This window comes from Cnephaeus nilssonii (assembly GCF_951640355.1).
Source record: "Cnephaeus nilssonii genome assembly, chromosome: 10".
Lineage (NCBI taxonomy): Eukaryota > Metazoa > Chordata > Mammalia > Chiroptera > Vespertilionidae > Cnephaeus > Cnephaeus nilssonii.
Genome location: NC_137081.1, coordinates 47,040,981 through 47,061,289, shown reverse-complemented (window position 1 = coordinate 47,061,289; position 20,309 = coordinate 47,040,981). Strand labels below are relative to the sequence as shown.

Genomic DNA, 20,309 nt, shown 5'->3' with positions numbered 1-20,309 from the left:
ACTGTATTAGGCTTGTTCTACATTAGGTAGATGCTCATGGACCATGTAAGATTTTATATATTCACTTTTTTTTCAGGCTTGTGAGAGATTGATGAAATATATTTTGTTAACTAAAAGGTATTACAAATCTATCTTATTGAGATAAATATGTGTCTTTTATTACTGAGGAGACATTTAGTCATTTCTTACATAGAACACTACAAGTTCTTTATTCTTTGCAAACTAATTATGGTTGTTTTTAATTCCTATCTATTTAGTCTGTGTTGGAGTTTTTTTTTTTTTATACCAGCTCAGAGAGATTGGACAGAGATTTAAAAAACAAAATAAAACTGTTCTATTGCAGTTATTGAAGCTAGTAAAGAGAGGAAATAAAACTCAGCAAATACTAAAGAAACACATTTATACCTTTTTATAATCAGAGAGGCTGAGATCTTAATTTAACCCTTTGCACTCGCTTGTTTTTTTCTCGATTCCTTTATTCTAATGCTAATCGTGTCGAGTCACACTTGACATCCGAGTGCAAAAGGTTAAGATACACAGTCTGCCTAAAGAGGTGGCAAATGCCATGGTAATTTGGCTTTCAGACAGATAATGATTTTTTTCTTTTAAGGAATTCTTAAATATTAGTGTTTTCTTTTACTATTATTCATCTTCCATAATATATTAACCCTTTGCACTCGCTTTTTTCTCGATTCCTTTATTCTACTCAGGATTTAATTTTTTAAATACCCCAGATTTTACAAAGCGCGGCAGTAGAATAAAAAACTGGAGTTTCTTTTCATACAAACTTATTTATTTGGATTTTTTTATATTTCAAACTAGAGGCCCGGTGCACGAAATTCGTGCAAGGGGGGGTGTCCCTCAGCCCAGCCTGCACCCTCTCCAATCTGGGACCCCTCGAGGGATGTCCGACTGCCCGTTTAGGCCCGATCCCGATCGGGCCTAAACGGGCAGTCGGACATCCCTCTCACAATCCAGGACTGCTGGCTCCCAACTGCTCACCTGCCTGCCTTCCTGATTGCCCCTAACCGCTTCTGCCTGCCAGCCTGATCATCCCCTAACCACTCCCCTGCCAGCCTGATTGATGCCTAACTGCTCCCCTGCCAGCCTGTTTGCCCCCAACTTCCCTCCTCTGCCAACTTGGTCACCCCCAACTGCCCTCCCTTGCAGGCCTGGTCCCTCCCAACTGCCCTCCCCTGCTGGCCATCTTGTGGCGGCCATCTTGTGTCCACATGGGGGCAGCCATCTTGTGTTTTGGAGTGATGGTCAATCTGCATATAACTCTTTTATTAGATAGGATTATTGATACATTCAAAGAGTAATTTTAATCTCGACATCTGAGTGCAAAAGGTTAAAAGCAAAACAATAGAAAAATTGGCAGTAATTAATAAGCTGAAATGCTAAAGTGAAAGTTTTAGGATTGTTCAATTCTAGAACCTAAACTTTTCAGTATTTTTTGGAATAAATTAGTTTTAACTGATACTTCTGTAGAAATTATACTTTTAATACCTTAAATATGATAATAAAACAGGAGTTAACAGTAATTTCAGTTGTAATATTTTAAAATTTTACCCAGGGATTATCTTCTCCAGGAAGCCTGTCCTAAGTACTCTGCTTTGGGTAAGTTGGTTGCACAGTATTAGAACACAGGTTATCAAACCAAATGATGAAGTCTGCTACATAATTGTCTTTTACCATATTATCTGTCTTTCTCTACCACTAATTTGTTGAAGGCAGGAATCATGCCTTATTAATCTTTGCCCCCTCTGTGCCTTATATATAATCTCTGGCATATTTTAGATGTTCAATTACTTAGTAGGTTTCATTATTTGTTACATGTGCTGTACATTCTGGGATTGTTAATGTCAAACATGAGTAGAAAAAGGTGTGAAACTATTTTATATAATTCATTCTAGGGTTCTCCCTTCAATAGCATATTCACCTATTTATAGATATATAATATATATATTAGTGACTGAGTTGACTGTACTTATATTTCAAATGGAATATTTTAATCCTATTTTAAATTTGTTTTAAATATTAGGTCTTGGAGAAAATACTTGTGCAAAGAAAAGTCACGAAAAGTACCTTATAGCTTTGAAGAGCTCTGGACTTACTTATCCTGAGGATAAACTTGTATATGGTATTCAGGAGCCATCTGCTGGCACTAGCACTCTGGCAGTTCAAGGTTTGTCTAAATATGTAATTTGGATAATGATAACTTTCCTGTATTAAAACAAACAAAATAACCCCCTTCCAACTTTACTCATTATTGGAGAAATTTAAATAATGTGTCATTCTTCGTAAGGAAAGTAATAAAAGTTTAAAGATTTTCTAACTAGTAAAAAAATGTAGCAATTGTTATATTTAAGAGTAGCCCAGAATTTTAGTAAACCATAGTTTAAAACTAAAAAGGTTGGGGGTGGGGTTTTGGGGGTGTGGAGAAATTGAGCAAAAAGGAAAAAACTTCTGGACAGGGACAACAGTGTGGTGATTGCTAGAGGGAAGGGAGTTGTGTGGAGAAGGGGGATGATAAATGGTGATGGATGAAGACTTGACTTGGGGTGATGAACACACAATACAGTGTACAGATGATGGGTTGTAGAATTGTGCACCTGAAACCTATATAATTTTGTTAACCAGTGTCACCCAAATAAATTTAATAAAAAGGGGAAAAAATAGGGATACTTTTGAAATACCATTTGTGATGATTATATTTGTGTTTTCACTGGGATTTCCTATTGAAAGTATAAAGTATATAAAGTATATAAAGTATTAGGTCCAAATTTATTAAAGATAAATGTTGAACTTTGCCAAGATAACTGTTAGAATGAGGTGTCTTAATATAACAAAAGTTAGCTTTTGATATTGTGATGTAGCAAGTAAAGCATTATGTAACAACTATGAAGGGCAACTTTTCTTTTCCTTTTCAAAGGTTTTGCAGGTGCAACAGGGACATTGGGACAACTAGATTCTTCAGATGAGGTGAGATTTACAATTTAAAACTTTTTAAAAATAGAATTTAAAAAGTTTTAAAACTGTACAGATTTGTGGATATTATCTAGTTTAAATTCTTAATTATGTAGACAAGGACACTGATGCTCAGAATGGAATAACTTAGCCACGATCATATAATTACTTAGTGACAGAACAAGTATTACTACAACTAGATTTTTATTTGTTTATAATTAATTTCTCTTTTAATAGTTTAGAAGTGGGAGATAGAGATAGAGATTTCTCCTAGGAAGGTATCCCAAAATTTATCCAAATTGCTGTTATAAGTACAATGAAATTGTCTTAAGAAATTTAGAGAAGTCTAGAGTAACTTATTAAAAGAATATGAAATGTAACTGCTTTTCTAATCACATAACTAAGTTACACCTAATATGTCAAGGATTATTTTAAAAAGCAATGTACAGGAAAATAGAATGTCAATTTGAAAATTCAATTTTAATAGTGCTTATTAATATAATAAATATTTCTAGTAAGTTCTTTATAACATTACTGTTGTGGTGAGGTGGAATGGCTTCTCAAAAGGTAAGATCTGAGAATACTTAGTTGAATATGAATGGGTGCATGTGCACTTCCTTGACTAAAGCCAGGCAGATAGGAAAGGAGTTTCTACTTGTATCTATTGCCAGTAGAAACTTTAGAAAACTATTACATAATGAAATGGTTTATTGATGTTACAGAGCACTTTATTAAAATAATCTAAATATCTTGATATAATCTTGAAAAATCTATAATTTTATGTTTGTATTTATATTGTTGATTAAAATCTTCATATTATTTTAGCATACCTAGCATTATGCATCCAACAGCCTTGCTAACAATTCTACTTTATTTACATGAATTGGATTTGATTTCTAGGCATGTGAAAAGCTGATTTTCAACACAGATATTTTCTTCTGTGTCTAGGAAAGAAGTAACATTTATTTTTGTCTTGGTCTAAGCTCTCCAGATTAGCTTTTAAATTGCCAGTGGAGACTTTAATCCTATATAATAAAAGGCTAATATGCAAATCAACAGCGGAACAGCTGGTGGCTATGACATGCACTGACCACCAGGGGCAGATGCTCAACGCAGGAGCTGCCCCCTGGTGGTCAGTGCACTCCCACAGGGGGAGCACAGTTCAGCCAGTAGCTGGGCTCACAGCTGGTGAGCACAGTGGCGGTGGTGGAAGCCTCTCCCGCCTCCGCAGCAGCGCTAAGGATAGTCCGACTGCGACTGCTGGCTTAGGCTGAGTGTACTAAGCCATCAGTCGGACATCCCCCGAGGGGTCCTGGACGCAAGAGGACACAGGCCGGGCTGAGGGACCGCCCCCCGAGTGCACGAATTTCATGCATTAGGCCTTTAGTAGTACATAATTGCATCACAACAATGCCATATTTTATGATAGAACTAGTGGCCTGGTGCACAAAATTCGTGCATGGGGTGTGGGGTGGGGTGGGGGTGTCCCTCAGCCCGGCCTGCACCCTCTCCAATAAACCGGCAGTCGGACATCCCTCTCGCAATCCAGGACTACTGGCTCCTGACTGCTCACCTGCCTGCCTGCCTGCTCGTCCCTAACCACTCTGCCTGCTGGCCTGCTTGCCCCCAACTGCCCCTCCCCCCCACTGGCCTGATTGCCCCCAACTGCCCCCCCCCCTGCCAGCCTGATTGCCCCCAACTGCCCCCCTACTGCCTGCCTGCTCACCCCCAAGTGGCCGGCCTGCTTGCCCCCAACTGCCTTCCCCTCTGCCGGCCTGATCACCCCCAACTGCCCTCCCCTCCTGGCCTGATTGCCCCTAATCACTTCTGCCTCGGCCCTGCCACCATGGCTTTGTCCGGAAGGTCTCCCGGAAGGTCTCCCAGTCTAATTAGCATATTACCCTTTTATTAGTATAGATGCTAAAAGGAGATCCTTTTGTGTGCATGGGTAAAGGAGGCTTTTAAATCTCTTCTGGAAGTAATTCCTACAGCAATATCAGAGGATTTGAAATGTGGTTTTTGTTCATCACCATTACTTCTCATCTGTCCTTCTTTAAGTCCTTTCTTCTCTCTTCATTCCTCTTAGATTATTTAACTTCTGTGATATATATATATAATCATTTGCTCCTTAATTATGATTCTGGCTCAGTGTGAATATCATAGTAAATATTTTTTGATGGTGATAACTTTAAAATACTTCATTTCAACACCTATCCTCATAATGCACTATTTTTGTGATAGCTGAGAAAATGTAATTTTAGAGCATGTAATGTATATTTACCTTAAATATTTAAAAGTAGTTTAATCCCTAAATCATATTTGATCCCTAGATCACATTTTATAATCAAACTTTTAGTTATGGGATAACATATGTAAAGTACCTATCATGGACCAACACAAATTAGGCACTTGATAAATGTTTTCTGTCCTAGTCCTTTATGTGTAGAAAGGGTTCAAGTATTAGAATTTTTGAACTCTTATGGGTCATATTGTAGGTATTTCTGCTCATCTTTTCAGAGGAATTGGTTTACTAAAGCATGGTTTAAAAGTAATGAAGTTTATATTTAAAAATTACATTAAAATTAACTAAATAATGCACAAGTGAATACATGGTAGTTGCTTTGCCAGACAATTCAGATAAAATAAAAATCACCTTTGGGTTACAGTTAATAGTTTGGCTGACCTTGACAGACCATTTTCTGTTGTAGTGAAATAACTATGTGCTTATAGAAATGTATAGTGTGTGTGAGTAAATAAAAAAGGTTACACTATTTTGTGTCCTGTTATTTCCACTATAATGTATTGTGTTAATCCATCTTTGTCAATACTCTTTATTACTGGTATATAGTATTGTGCAGTTTATCCAATCATTTTCTTAATTTTCAGTTTTTTATTTGAAGATAATGCTTACATTTATTTTTGTGCAGATGTGCATATAGTTTTCTAAGTTATGGAATTGCTAGGCTACAGGGTATGTATATTTGGAATTTTTATAGATTGTATTTCTTCCTTATTATAAAAGTCACACACAAATATTTAAAGTGAAAAGTTTGGAAAAGTATAGAGATAAGATCACTACCCAGGGCAATCATAGAAGAGTTTTAGTGATAAAGTCAGGAAATTTTCCGTTTTAAGATTGTGATCATAATCTTCTCTAATAAATTGGTAATATGCAAATTAACCATCACTCCGCTACATAAGCCATGCCCACCAGCCAAGCCACGCCCACCAGCCAATCAGGGCGAGTATGCAAATTAACCCAAACCAAGATGGCTACAGCCACAGAAAGCAAGGTTTCCCAGGTAACAGAGCAAGCCAAGCTTTCCATAGCCGTTGCAGGCCTAAGCCTCCACTCAAGCTACAAAGTTTCAATTATAGAAGGTAAACAAATTCAAACAAATGGCAACAGAATGGAGCTTGAGAGAGCAGGCCAGGGTTGCCGGCGGCAACAGGGGAAGCAAAGCTTTAAAGCACACCCTGGCCGGGCTCACCCGCTTAAGGCAACAAAGTTTCAACTGTAGAAGGTGAATTAACTGCCACAGAGATGGCTGCCGCCCCGGAGGGAACAGCAGGCTTGGCTCTGCTCCAGGCTACAAAGTTTCAATTGTAGAAGGAAAATAAATCCCAGATACCAGGGCCTCCACTTAGGTTGCCAGGGGGCGTGGCCGGCCTGCAAACCACCACAGGCCCCTCGCTCAGGCCACCCCACGCCCCAAGGGAACCCCACCCTGATCTGGGACACCCTTCAGGACAAACCAGCTGGCCCCCACCCGTGCACCAGGCCTCTATCTTATCTAATAAAAGAGTAATATACAGATTGATCATCACTGCAACACACAATATAGCTGCCCCCATGTGGTCAAAGATCCTGCCCCCATGTGGACACAAGATGGCCACCACAAGATGGCCAGCAGGAGAGGGCAGTTGTGAGGGACCAGGCCTGCAAGGGAGGGCAGTTGAGAGGGACCAGGCTTGCAAGGGAGGGCAATTGGAGGTGATCAACCCTGCAGGAGAGGGCAGTTAGGGGTGACCAGGCTGGCAGAGGAGGGAAGTTGGGGGCAAACAGGCTGGCAGGGGAGCAGTTAAGCATCAACCAGGCTGGCAGCGGAGTGGTTAGGGGGTGATCAGGCTGGCAGGCAGAAGCGGTTAGGGGCAATCAGGAAGGCAGGCAGGCAAGCAGTTGGGAGCCAGCAGTCCTGGATTGTGAGAGGGATGTCCGACTGCCCGTTTAGGCCCGATCCCACCAGGATCGGGCCTAAACGGGCAGTCGGACATCCCTCCAGGAGTCCCAGATTGGAGAGGGTACAGGCTGGGTTGAGGGACAACCCCCCGCCGTGCACGAATTTCGTGCACCGGGCTTCTAGTTTTTATTATAAAACAAAAACATTCATTTGTTTTATTGATTTATATACTACAAAGTCTTTGCTTTCTGACTTTTATATCTTGAGTTAGAAAAAGAAAAATCTTATAACAAAGCAAAAATGAGAATTAGGAGGAGGCAATTTAAAGGTTATAAACATTAAAAATATTAAAACTAAAAGTGACCTTAAAGTCTGTCTTGCTTAATCTATTTATGGAAGAGGAAGCTGAATTCCATAGAATTAACTGATTCACTCAGGCTAGTGAATTTCTTCTAGTTAGTGATGGAGTTGTAATAAATAGCACAGTAGCCCATTATGTTGGGCCGGTTATTGCAATTAGGATTGGAAATCTGAACTAGTATTTAAAATACTAGTGTGACTCAGTTTGTTGGGCATTGTTCTGTGCACCAGGAAGTTGCTGGTTCAGTTCCCAGTCAAGGGCACATGCCTGGCTTGTGGGCTTGATCCCCTGTTGGGGAGCATGCTGGAGGCACCTGATTGATGTTGTGCTCTCACATTGGTGTTTCTATCTCTCCCTCACCTTTCTCTCTCTAAAAATTAATAGACTATTAAAAAATTAACTTAGACCATATTCATTATAGAGTAAAGAGAAAATAGACATTAACAAAAATATAATAAAACTAGAAGCCCGGTGCACGAAATTCGGGCCTAAACGGGCAGTCGGACATCCCTCTCACAATCCAGGACTGCTGGCTCCCAACTGCTTGCCTGCCTGCCTTCCTGATTGCCCCTAACCGCTTCTGCCTGCCAGCCTGATCACCCCCTAACCACTCCGCTGCCAGCCTGGTTGATGCTTAACTGCTCCCCTGCCAGCCTGTTTGCCCCCAACTTCCCTCCTCTGCCAGCCTGGTCACCCCTAACTGCCCTCTCCTGCAGGGTTGATCACCTCCAATTGCCCTCCCTTGCAAGCCTGGTCCCTCTCAACTGCCCTCCCTTGCAGGCCTGGTCCCTCACAACTGCCCTCCCTTGCAGGCCGGGTGCCTCCCAACTGCCCTCTCCTGCTGGCCATCTTGTGTCCACATGGGGGCAGGATCTTTGACCACATGGGGGCAGCTATATTGTGTGTTGCAGTGATGATCAATCTGTATATTACTCTTTTATTAGATAGGATAGAGGCCTGGTGCACGGGTGGGGGCCAGCTGGTTTGCCCTGAAGGGTGTTACAGATAAGGGTGGGGGTTCCCTTGGGGTGTGGGGCGGCCTGAGCGAGGGGCCTGTGGTGGTTTGCAGGCCAGCCACGCCCCCTGGCAACCTAAGTGGAGGCCCTGGTATCTGGAATTTATTTTCCTTCTACAATTGAAACTTTGTAGCCTGGGGCGGCAGCCATTTCTGTGGCAGTTAATTCACCTTCTACAATTGAAACTTTGTAGCCTTAAGTGGGTGAGCCCGGCCAGGGTGTGCAGAAAGCTTTGCTTCCCCTGTTGCCGCTGGCAACCCTGGCCTGCTCTCTCAAGCTCCATTCTGTTGCCATTTGTTTGAATTTGTTTACCTTCTATAATTGAAACTTTGTAGCTTGAGTGGAGGCTTAGGCCTGCAACGGCTATGGAAAGCTTGGCTTGCTCTGTTACCTGGGAAACCTTGCTCTCTGTGGCTGTAGCCATCTTGGATTGGGGTTAATTTGCATACTCACCCTGATTGGCTGGTGGGCGTGGCTTATGTAGCGGAGTGATGGTTAATTTGCATATTACCATTTTATTAGCGAGGATTACCTATTATTATTATCACTTAGAGGTGTCTTAACTGTAAGACACCTCTATTCTAACATTTTTATACTGGGGTGGGCAAAGCAGGCTTACAGTTGTAAGTACACAAACAATTTATTCTTATATTATTATTTATTAATTATTGTATTATTTTCATACCAACAACTGTGAACTCACTTTTAACCACCCCATATATAGTATATTTTAAGGGTTTCATGTATATGTGCTATTCTGCATTCTGCCTTTTTCACTAATGGTGTTTTTGAACATTTATAACAAGGAGTATGCTTTACTAGTAACAGATTTTATTAGTGTACTAGAGGCCTGGTGCATGAAATTTGTGCACGTGTGGGGTCCGTAGGCCTGGCCGGTGATCAGGGCCTATTGGGGCATTCTGGCTGCCAGCCGGGGCCTTCCTTTCGGCTGCCAGCTGCTGTCCAGGGCCTTCCTGCCAGCTGCCAGCTAGGGCCTTCCTGCTGACTGCTGGCTGGGGCCTTCCTGCCGGCTGCCAGCTGCTAGCCAGGGCCTTCCTGCCGGCTGCCGGCCGCTGGCCAGGGCCTGCCGGACGGGGGGAGGGACCACGGGAGGTTGGCCAGCCACAGGGGGGGACCAGGGGAGGTTGGCTGGCCACAGGAGGTTGGCTGTGGGAGCGCACTGACCACCAGGGGGCAGCTCCTGCATTGAGAGTCTGCCCCCTGGTGGTCAGTGCGCATCATAGTGACTGGTTGTTCCAGTGTTCTGGCCGCTTAGGCTTTTATATATATAGATATTACCAATACTTAAATGGTTTTATATTCCATATGCTATTCTACATATGAGATCCTTTTCTCATTTATAATAGTTTTTGAACATCTCTCTGGTCAAAGTGAATTCAGAACTCTAGCGTTGTTTTTCTTCAAAGGATACAAAGTATGCTATAATTTATTTACTGTGTACCTTGTTGTTGGAAGCCAAAGACTTTTTTCCCCTGCTATAAATAAAATGTGATGAATACTTATACATATAGTTCCTATTTACTTGTCAGATTATTTCTCTAGGATAAATTTCTAGAACTGGAATTTCTGTTCCAATGATAAATACACTTTAAAGACTTATGACAAGTATATTGACAAATTGCCATTCAGGAAAATTGTACTATTGTATAATGCTACCAACAGTGTATAAGAGTACCTATTTTCCCACCAGTTTAGATGGAGATAATCTCCTTTTCTTGCTTTGGCTGATGTGTATTATGTTGTCCAGCCTACCTCACTGGTCTATGTTTATGAACTTTTGTTATTGCACCTTTGCTTATGCTGTCTTCTTTTTTTGGAATGATGTTCCCCTCCTTTGCCTGACTAATTTTACTTGTCTTTTAGACTATAAGACTGGGAAATTAATATAACTTTGTATTTCCAAGACTACTGCTTGATCAAGGATATTCTTTTCATAGGAAGTTTATATTTGAAATAATGAAGCTGCCCAGTGGCGTGGCTCAGTGGTTGAGCATTAACCTATGAACCAGGAGGTCATGGTCCAATTCCCAGTCAGGGCACATGCCTGGGTTGCAGACTCGATGCCCAGTAGGGGGCGTGCAGGAGGCAGCTGATCAATGATTCTCATCATTGATGTTTCTATCTCTCCTCTCCCTTCCTCTCTGAAATCAATAAAAATATATTTGCCGAAACCGGTTTGGCTCAGTGGATAGAGCGTCGGTCTGCGGACTGAGGGGTCCCAGGTTCGATTCCGGTCAAGGGCATGTACATTGACTGCGGGCACATCCCCGGTGGGGCGTGTGCAGGAGGCAGCTGGTTGATGTATCTCTCTCATCGATGTTTCTGGCTCTCTATCCATCTCCCTTTCTCTCTGTGAAAAATCAATAAAATATATTAAAAAAATAATAAAAAAATAAAAATATATTTTTAAAAAAGAAATAATTAAGCAATCCTAACCTGGGATATAACATAGTTTTTCCAAATTTGTCTTTTTTCTCAGGGCTGGGAGAACAGTTTCAGAATAAATGTCTATTAGCTAAAATCTCAAACTTTGGGATCCCCTGGATCCTGTGGCATGATTTAACATTATTTTCTTTTCTTAAAAAGATTTTAAAAAATTGATATTTAGAGAGAGAGAGAGAGGAAAGGAGAGGGAGAGAGAAATATTGATGTGAAAGTGAAACATCGATCAGCTGCCTCCTGCGCGTCCCCCACTGGGGATTAAGCCCACAGCCTGACCGTGTGCCCTGACTGGGAATCGAGCCAGCAACCATTGGGTGCACAGAATGACGCCCAACCAACTGAGCCACACTGGCCAGGCTGATTTTACATTCCTGTATCTGTTTTCTGTCTTTTAAGGCTCCAAGTTTCATTCTGGTTGAGTTTCTCCAATGGCAAGGGTGAGGGTGGCAGAGGAGGAGTAGTAGTTTGTCAATCCTGCTGCCCAGTAGATTATAATGGAGGCCTTGGCAAGGGTGGGGATTAACAGGGAGGGCGTATTAAAGTGCTCAGTAAATGTGGAATGTAGCTCTGGAAAACCCCAGACTGGCGCTGAGGACTGATGCTGGACTTGATAGAAACCAGAAGTTAAGACTGTGGTGTGTAGGCCAAGGAAGCTATAATAGTAGATAGAACAGCAGCAGCATGAATCCGAGACTACTTTTCTGCTTTCAATATTTGCTGGGCTCTACTTGAGAAATCTGGGAATTTGTATTACATTCTAATATGCCACCAACTCCATTGTTAGCACAACAGACTATATGCCAAAATGCTACCATACATGTCCTTATAATACCAGTTGGCTCATATATGTTTGGAAAATAGGAAAATGATAGTATAGCATAGAAGTTTTGAATTCATATGTAATTTCCTAGTTTAGGAAAGCTGGAAAAATGGAGTGGAATTATAACATTTAGCTGGAGGGGAAGAACTCCTGAATTCAGCTACAAAGATAGCAAGAGCCTTTTCAGCAACATTTAAAGAAAATTAGAAATGTGCACCTGTGCCCAGGGCTCCCTCCCTACGATGCACACTCCTAGCCACACCTTGGTTTCACCATCGGCAGGCTGCTTCCTCTGTTCCTCCTCCCTTTGCGTTGTCTCAACTCCCTAGCTTCCCACTCTGTTGCTGTGGTGCAGTGTACCATCCCTTGAGACTGCCTCAAACCACTCCAAGATGTTTTCCTGGGCATCCAAATGATTTCCCCAGGTGCAGATTATGACTTTTGTTTGTCTTAGACTCTTCAAAGCCTTTTTCTTTATTGATTGTTTTAGCCCTCTGCCTCTTCTCTCCTTTCTTCCTATGCCAATCAGCTTGACTCCCCCTTCAGCTTCTTTGTTCATATGAAATGATGTTTATAAGGTTAGGAAAATTTTTATTTTGGCATTTTGCATTAGAAGAAAGATTAAGTTTAAGAGCACTTATATTTTAATACTAAGGATTTTCATTATATAATTTAATCAAAATTAGCAGTATTAAAAGATATTACAGCAAAGACAGAAAAGTAAAATGTGTTGATTAATAATATGTAAGCATGACTATATTATATTTAATCATTTATAAACATACATATATTTATGTAAAATATATAAATTCATGAATAGCATTATTATAATGCTAATTCTGTTTTCCTCCAGGAGGATCAGGATGGAAGTCAAGGTCTGGGCAAGAGAAAGAGGGTCAAACTAAGCAGTAGCACCAAAGGTATTTATATTTTATTTTTAACTTATATAAAAAGCTTCTAAATGCTTAATCACTAAGAACACTTGATTGGCTATCCGTATTGACATCTGAAGTATGTTTGAAAAGAGACTTATTTAATTATATTTGTCGAATAATGGAGAAACTGTTTTTAAGGGGGTGATTGTGGGGGACCTCAAAAGCAAGCAAAACCCTTACTATTGGGATTTTGTTATATGTTTTTTAAAATAAAATGTTTATTATCTTTTTTGAGCCAGAAAAATAGAAGTCATTTCATTAATTCTTTGATTTGGAGCCAGTGTTTTAGGTGTACAGTTTTAATTTGGATTACATCTTTTTATAGTCTGGTGTATGCATTTTAAAGTGAAAAATGACAAATAAGGTAGAGATGGTGAAAGAGAGAATATGAATAAATATATGTGCCCTGACCGGGAATCAAACTAGTGACGTCTTGGTGCATGGGGTGATGCTCAACTACTGAGCAACACTGGCTAGGCAATTGAGTACTGGTTTCTAGTTGACAGCCTGTACTTTGGATTTTTGCCATGATCAAAAGTTTAACATGGTCTATTGTCTGGGTTAATATGGTCTCTTAGAGTCTTCAGAGGTTAAAATAATATTTTGATGAAAAGAAGCTTCTTATTTCTGGTGCTGATTAAGTATATCTTGTGGAATATTTAGGACTGCTTGGAAAGGTGGAGCAAGCGGGTAGTTTTAGTTTAGGCTCGTTTTGTAAGTGTTCTTAGTTACTTAGGCTGCTGCATTTAACTTGTGGGCTACTAGCAAAGGGCGTGAAATTTGGTCTGCAGTCCAGGATGCAAACATACTAGTACAATCATGCTTCCCTTCTCCCTGGTGCAGCAGAGAAGCTGTGATGCCTGAAAAAATAGAAACCCATATGGCCCTTTGACTTACTCGAGTTGTCCATTTTTTACCTGAGTCCTTGAGATACATCTGAGTTGGGGTAGACTCATTACCTGAGGGAGATGTGGTATGAACACTTACTCAACAATAGAAAACTGTAAAATTGGGTCGGGTTAATTAAAAAAACTCTACAAAGTTATCCTGCAAGACAACTTGAACTGTAATGTAGTTATGGCTGTACCTGCATATTTTGGTGCATGTGATACTGTTTTCTTCAAATCTGTCATCTAGTTCCAGTTCCTGCTTAAGCACCATCACTGAACTAGTCTACTCACAGTTGATATTTGCTATATCCGTTTGATGCCCTTATATAGAGATTATGATTCAGAGCAGTAGCCCAAGATCATTTGCTCCAACAGAGATTAATAGTCAGAATTAGTTCATTTTTAGGGGGAAAATTGGAGAAAGTGAAAGAGATAGCTAAAGTATTAAACATATTGGTTCATCATATACATGTTGAGATGTTTCTGTTGACTAAGTATGGCAAGGATTCAGAGATTAGCAAGACAGCCTTAGCCTTCAAGGAGTGGCAGTTGGTTTTAGAAATAGGCTTTCCAGTAGATAATTTTATCCCCCTTTGAATACTTTTATTAGAAAGGGGCATTGTATACATGAAGAGGAACTCTTGAGTCTAGTGCAAGTAAGCATATTTAACACTCTTTATACTTTGCCTGGTATATTTTTACTAGAAAAAAGTAAATGCTTCTGTATATTATAATAAGCAATGCATTAGTAATTATTCTTTCTGTTGAAATGAGTATTTCTTTTATGAAGGATAATTTTGAAGAAATATTGAATTTGTAAAGATTTCCCCTCTCTTTTTAAAAATTAAAAAAATTAGATTTGGACTTTATGTCCTTAATAGTACGTTTTTAGCTTAAAACCATCATTACCATCTAACTAGTTAATTATTTAATTAATTTAAATTTATTGGGTTGACATTGGTCAACATGAACGTACATATAGGTTTCAGGTGTGGGTTTCTATGTTTGGGGTTGATGGGTTATTAATTATAGTAAGGTTTAAATGAAATGAGAAACTTAAATCATTAGATGATAATTTTTTTTTTACATAGATCAATCCATAATGGATGTTTTGAAACATAAAAGTTTCCTAGAAGAACTATTGTTTTGGACTATAAAATATGAATTCCCCCAGAAGATGGTAACTTTCTTACTCAATATGCTTCCAGATCAAGAGTATAAGGTATATACATTTCCCCCACTTCCTTTCTGAACTTTGCTCCCTATTCTTTGCCCTTTCTCTACTAACTTTTAAAAATGTATTTCTCAGCTGTGGCTTATTGTATTGTAGCTCTGAGGACTGATATAACACTGTGAAAGAGCATAGGGTCTGCAGAAGAAGCATAGTATCAAAGATCTGTGGCAAAGCACCACTGTTAAACAGAATTCCTAAGGGTTGCCTTTCTGCATAGAACTTGATCCAAAGGGAATGCTGGGTGACAAACATAAAAACAATTGCTCAAATAAATATGTTGTTACAAATTCTTTGAAGGAGAGGTACAGATGCTATGAGTATGTGTAATGGGGCCAATTGAATTTAGATTGTGGGGTTAGGTATGGGAAAACATGGCATTAGTAGCTGCCTGCCATAAAGTTAAATACAGAACAGTTATTGACTAATGTACTCATGTAGGTAGATGAAGTCTCTAGTCCCAGGGTGTCTGGACCCACCTGTTATCACTGTATAGTTATGGCAAAGTGACATAGCCTAGTGTATGAAAAAGGAAATGCATCATACTGTAGTTCTTTTTATGGCTTAGGAAATAAGGCCTCTTTAGGAGTAACACTTTAATAATGCCATTGTTTGGTGACTTTATAACTGCTTAGGAAAATAACAGAGGAAATAAATGTACATGTTACACAGAAAGAATATTTAGTCAGATTAGTGGTCAGCTTTCCAAACAAATAGGAGAAGATATTTCTTTTGGAGTAATCACAATGACTCACTTGTTAAGTTACATGAAACCTGTGATAGTTTTTAGCTGAGACTTTAGATTTTATTTTTAAAGTAGGTAGCACAGAACAAAGAGAAATACTTTGATAATAAATTGATTTATTTATGAGCATAGTGAGAATTTGTATTTTAAACTATGGTATTTGTAATTGCTTTAAAATTTTAATAATTTAAAATGCCTATTAATTTTTTTAACCATCAAAATATTTTGCTAATGTTTCAAAAAATGGGGAAATATGATTTAAGTCTGCTGTCATCATTGAAATTATTTTTTCAATTACCTTGGACATCATCACAAACTAAAATAGTTTAATATGATTAATATAATATGTTGGAAAATGTGTAATAAAAGTCAAAGTTAAACTAATGTGTGTTTTTTTTTTCTATTTAAAACATTTACAGGTTGCTTTTACAAAAACTTTTGTTCAGCATTATGCTTTTATTATGAAAACACTGAAAAAAAGTCATGAATCAGACACGATGTCTAACAGAATTGTTCATATTAGTGTTCAGTTGTTCAGCAATGAGGAGCTAGCAAGACAGGTAACAGAAGAATGTCAGCTGCTGGATATTATGGTCACTGTGCTATTATACATGATGGAAAGTTGCCTTATTAAAAGTGAGCTACAAGGTAAACTCAGAATTATTTTCACTAGTTTTATTAGTATACTGTGTATACCTACTCTTAAAACTTCCTTTTATGTTTAAAAATAGCTTTCAAAATATTATAAAATAGTACGTATTTGTAAAAGAAATTTTTGGAAAATTTTCATTAACATTTAAAATAAAACTTTAAAATCACCTGTAATTTAGAAACCCCAGTCACCTAATGGATAAGGCATTGGCCTCCTAAAATCACCTGTAGTTTTGTTATTCACAAATATCTTGTTAACATTTTGGGATATTTTCTGTCATTTTGCATGATAATCCTATCTAATAAAAGAGTAATATGCAAATTGACCATCACTCCAACACACAAAATGGCTGCCCCCATGTGGTCAAAGATGGCTGCCACAAGCTGGCCAGCAGGGGAGGGCATTTGGGAGGGACCAGGCCTGCAAGGGAGGGTAGTTGTGGGCTATCAGGCCAGCAGGGGAGGGCAGTTGGGAGGGACCTGGCCTGCAAGGGAGGGCAGTTGTGGGCAATCAGGCCAGGAGGGGAGAGCAGTTAAGGGCGGACCAGGCCTGCAAGGGAGGGCAGTTGGGGGCGATCAAGCCTGCAGGGGAGGGCAGTTAGGGGTAACCAGGCTGGCAGAGGAGGGAAGTTGGGGGTGACCGGGCCTGCAGGGAAGGGCAGTTGGGGGGGACCCAGGCCTGCAGGGGAGAGCAGTTGGGGGGACCAGGCCTGCAGGGGAGGACAGTTAGGGGTGACCAGGCCTTCAGGGGAGGGCAGTTAGGGGTGACCAGGCCTTCAGGGGAGGGCAGTTAGGGGTGACCAGGCCTGCAGGTGAGGGCAGTTAGGGGTGACCAGGCCTGCAGGTGAGGGCAGTTAGGGGTGACCAGGCTGGCAGGGGAGGGCAGTTAGGGGCAATCAGGCTGGCAGGGGAGCAGTTAGGCATCAATCAGGCTGGCAGGGGAGTGGTTAGGGGGTGATCAGGCTGGCAGGCAGAAGCGGTTAGGGGCAATCAGGAAGGCAGGCAGGCGAGCAGTTGGGAGCCAGCAGTCCTGGATTGTGAGAGGGATCCCAGATTGGAGAGGGTGCAGGCTGGGCTGAGGGACACCCCCCTGCCCATGCACGAATTTCATGCACTGGGCCTCTAGTATATTTATATGTATATATACATACATACTTAAAATATGTTATCATAGTGTACATGTCAAGAATATGTGTTTTAGCCCTAACTGGTTTGGCTCAGTGGATGGAGCGTCGGCCTGCGGACTCAAGGGTCCCAGGTTCGATTCTGGTCAAGGGCATGTACCTTGGTTGCGGGCACATACCCAGTAGGGAGTGTGCAGGAGGCAGCTGATCGATGTTTCTCTCTCATCGATGTTTCTAGCTCTCTATCCCTCTCCCTTCCTCTCTGTAAAAAAATCAATTAAAAATATATTAAAAAAAAAAAAAGAATATGTGTTTTAATGGTTGCAGGTATTAATATCATATGGCTTTACTATAATTTAAACATTTCCTAATTAGATATGTTCCTTTTTTTAATCATAAAATTTTTACTACCAGCCTCAGACATTTTACTATACCTATACTTTTTATAATGTAAAAGTTGAATAAATCTTGACTTTTCTGTGCTGCCATAGTGAGATCTTTGATTTTCTTATTTTGTGCCCAGGAGTCTCAAATTGCCGTATATTTCTAGGACCTTATCACATTCTCATTTCTCTGTAGTCTTTCATCTTGACTTTACCTCCCTGTAATAATGGATATTATTTGAGTGTTTGCTATGTACTAGGCACTGTGTGAATACTATTTTATGTTGTTTTAATTAAACTTCTGAACAACTCTCTGAGATGGACATTGTTACTATCCCCACTTTAAAGATGAGTAAATTGAGGCTTAGTGAAGTTAAGCTGTATACTCTATGGCGAATGATGCCATAGAGTATATAGCTAGTAAATGACAGAGCCAAGATTCAGAATTCATATCCTCTGATTCAGAATCTTTGTTCTTCACCATGACACAGCCAGGCCAACATTGATAAGACTGTGTCTTCTCTTGTTGGCACCTGGAGTTAACCTTTAAAATAACAACCAGTACTTCAGATTAAATCTTAGGACCTTCCCATTTTCTGTAGTTAGGACTTTGGTTTGTTCCACTGTTGCCTCCTTCTGCATATCAGCTCTTACTGTCTGTTTTCAGATGTGATACCATAGCCTGAAAATTGATATATGCTCAGTGCGGGGCACATGCTTTATGTGTAATAATAGCTAGCTAATAATTATGATAGCTACTATCTTTTGAGCACTCGTATGTTATGCTCTTTTCTTAGTACTTTATGTGTATTATAGATATTGCTTTCTCCATTTTATAGATGAGGCAATTATGGCTTAGGGAGTTAAATCAATAATTTATAATTTTACAGCTATAAAGTGGTACAGCTGGGTGTTTGACTTCAAAACTCATACTTTTGCCCACTGTGGGACTGGTTTCCCATTGTAGGTATAGTGGGAGAATAATACATTTTATACATTAAGCAATATACCTCTTTACTTCTTTAAAGGAAAATTTAAAATCCACTTTGTGTTATAGTTTTTCTATCTTCATGTAAGACGACCTTTTATTTCTTAGAGATTTAACTATACATATTGCTCTTTTATTTTGGAAAAGGCCTTTTAAAAATAGTATTTTTAATTTATAAACTAGAAAACTTTTTAAATTTAGAAGTATGCTCTTTTGAAAAGAATCTGGAGTCTATTTTGTTGACTTAAATGATTCTGCTGTGCTTACACTATATGGTTTTATTTGGTCTACAAAGAAGAATATTTGGGAAGAAGATGTATATGCGTCTGCCTTCCATTTTTTTTCCATAGGCAACTTTCCAGAGAGAGTTTTTAAATTTGTTTTGTTATCTCTAATCACTCAATAACCCACCTCAATCTAGTGTCTGCTTCCATCATTCTGTTTTTCTTTCTAAAATTGTCAACGACTCCAGTAGCCACATATCATATGTTCCCCAAACAGCCCCAAATTATGCCTGTTGTTCTGATATAGTTATTAATACAATATCTTCTAGTCTCAAAAGAGTCCCAATTTATCTAATAAATTACACTGTATCCCTTTCTATGGCCTACATCAGGGGTGGGGTATCTTATTTCTGCCAAGGGCCATTTGGTTGGATATTTATAACATCGTTCTTGGGCCATGCAGCATTATCAACTTAAAAATTAGCCTGCTAGCCCTAACCAGTTTGGCTCAGTGGATAGAGTGTCGGCCTGTGGACTGAAGGGTCCCAGGTTCGATTCCGGTCAAGGGCGTGTGCCTTGGTTACGGACACATACCCAGTGGGGGGTTGTGCAGGAGACAGCTGATCAATGTTTCTCTCTCATTGATGTTTCTGGCTCTCTATCCCTCTCCCTTCCTCTCTGTAAAAAAAAAATCAAATAAAATATATTTTTAAAAAAATTAGCCTGCTATATTTGGTCAAACATTTAATTAACTCACCACTCATGCCTTGGCAGAGCCAGACCAAATGACTTCCAAGGGCCAGATGTTCCCCACTCCTGGACATGATGAAGAAACCAGTGGCCACTCTTTGGACCTTATCTTGTTTGATTTTCAGTAACGTTTTCCACTGTTGATTTTCTGCTCTTTTTGTGGCCCAATACTCTTTTCTACTTGTCATATTGATGTTGGTGTTTCTTGGCACTTGGTCCTGATGTCTCTGCTCTTCTCATTTCCCCTATATTTTGTGAAATCATATTGCATGGTCTTATTTGTTTTCTATATATACTTCCCTTCTAGTGCTGGAAATTGGTCTGTCCTGGAAATTCTTGCACAAGTTGAATGTTCTAGAAGCTAAATAGTTATAGGTAACTTTTCTAAGATCTTTAAATACAAATGTATTTTTTCTAGTAGTAAATTACACTATTTCTAAGCCCAGGTCTAAAATTATCTTTAGCTGCTATGCTGTTTTTTTTACTTTTAAAAATAGCATAGCATTTCATAGTACATATTTACTAGTTTTATAAAAGCATCATAAGTTATTCTTTTTTTAAAAAAATATTTTATTGA

The 20,309-nt window shown here is 39.6% G+C and overlaps 1 protein-coding gene across 1 annotated transcript in view; it reads left to right on the top strand.

Moving 5' to 3' along the window:
• Nucleotides 1–20,309, top strand: part of UBR3 (ubiquitin protein ligase E3 component n-recognin 3) — a 185,166-nt gene that overhangs the window by 52,004 nt on the left and 112,853 nt on the right. Inside the window, 5 exon segments of the mRNA XM_079782590.1 lie at nucleotides 2,045–2,188; nucleotides 2,936–2,985; nucleotides 12,665–12,731; nucleotides 14,728–14,858; nucleotides 16,032–16,260. Coding sequence (XP_079638716.1) covers nucleotides 2,045–2,188; nucleotides 2,936–2,985; nucleotides 12,665–12,731; nucleotides 14,728–14,858; nucleotides 16,032–16,260 — 621 coding nt within the window.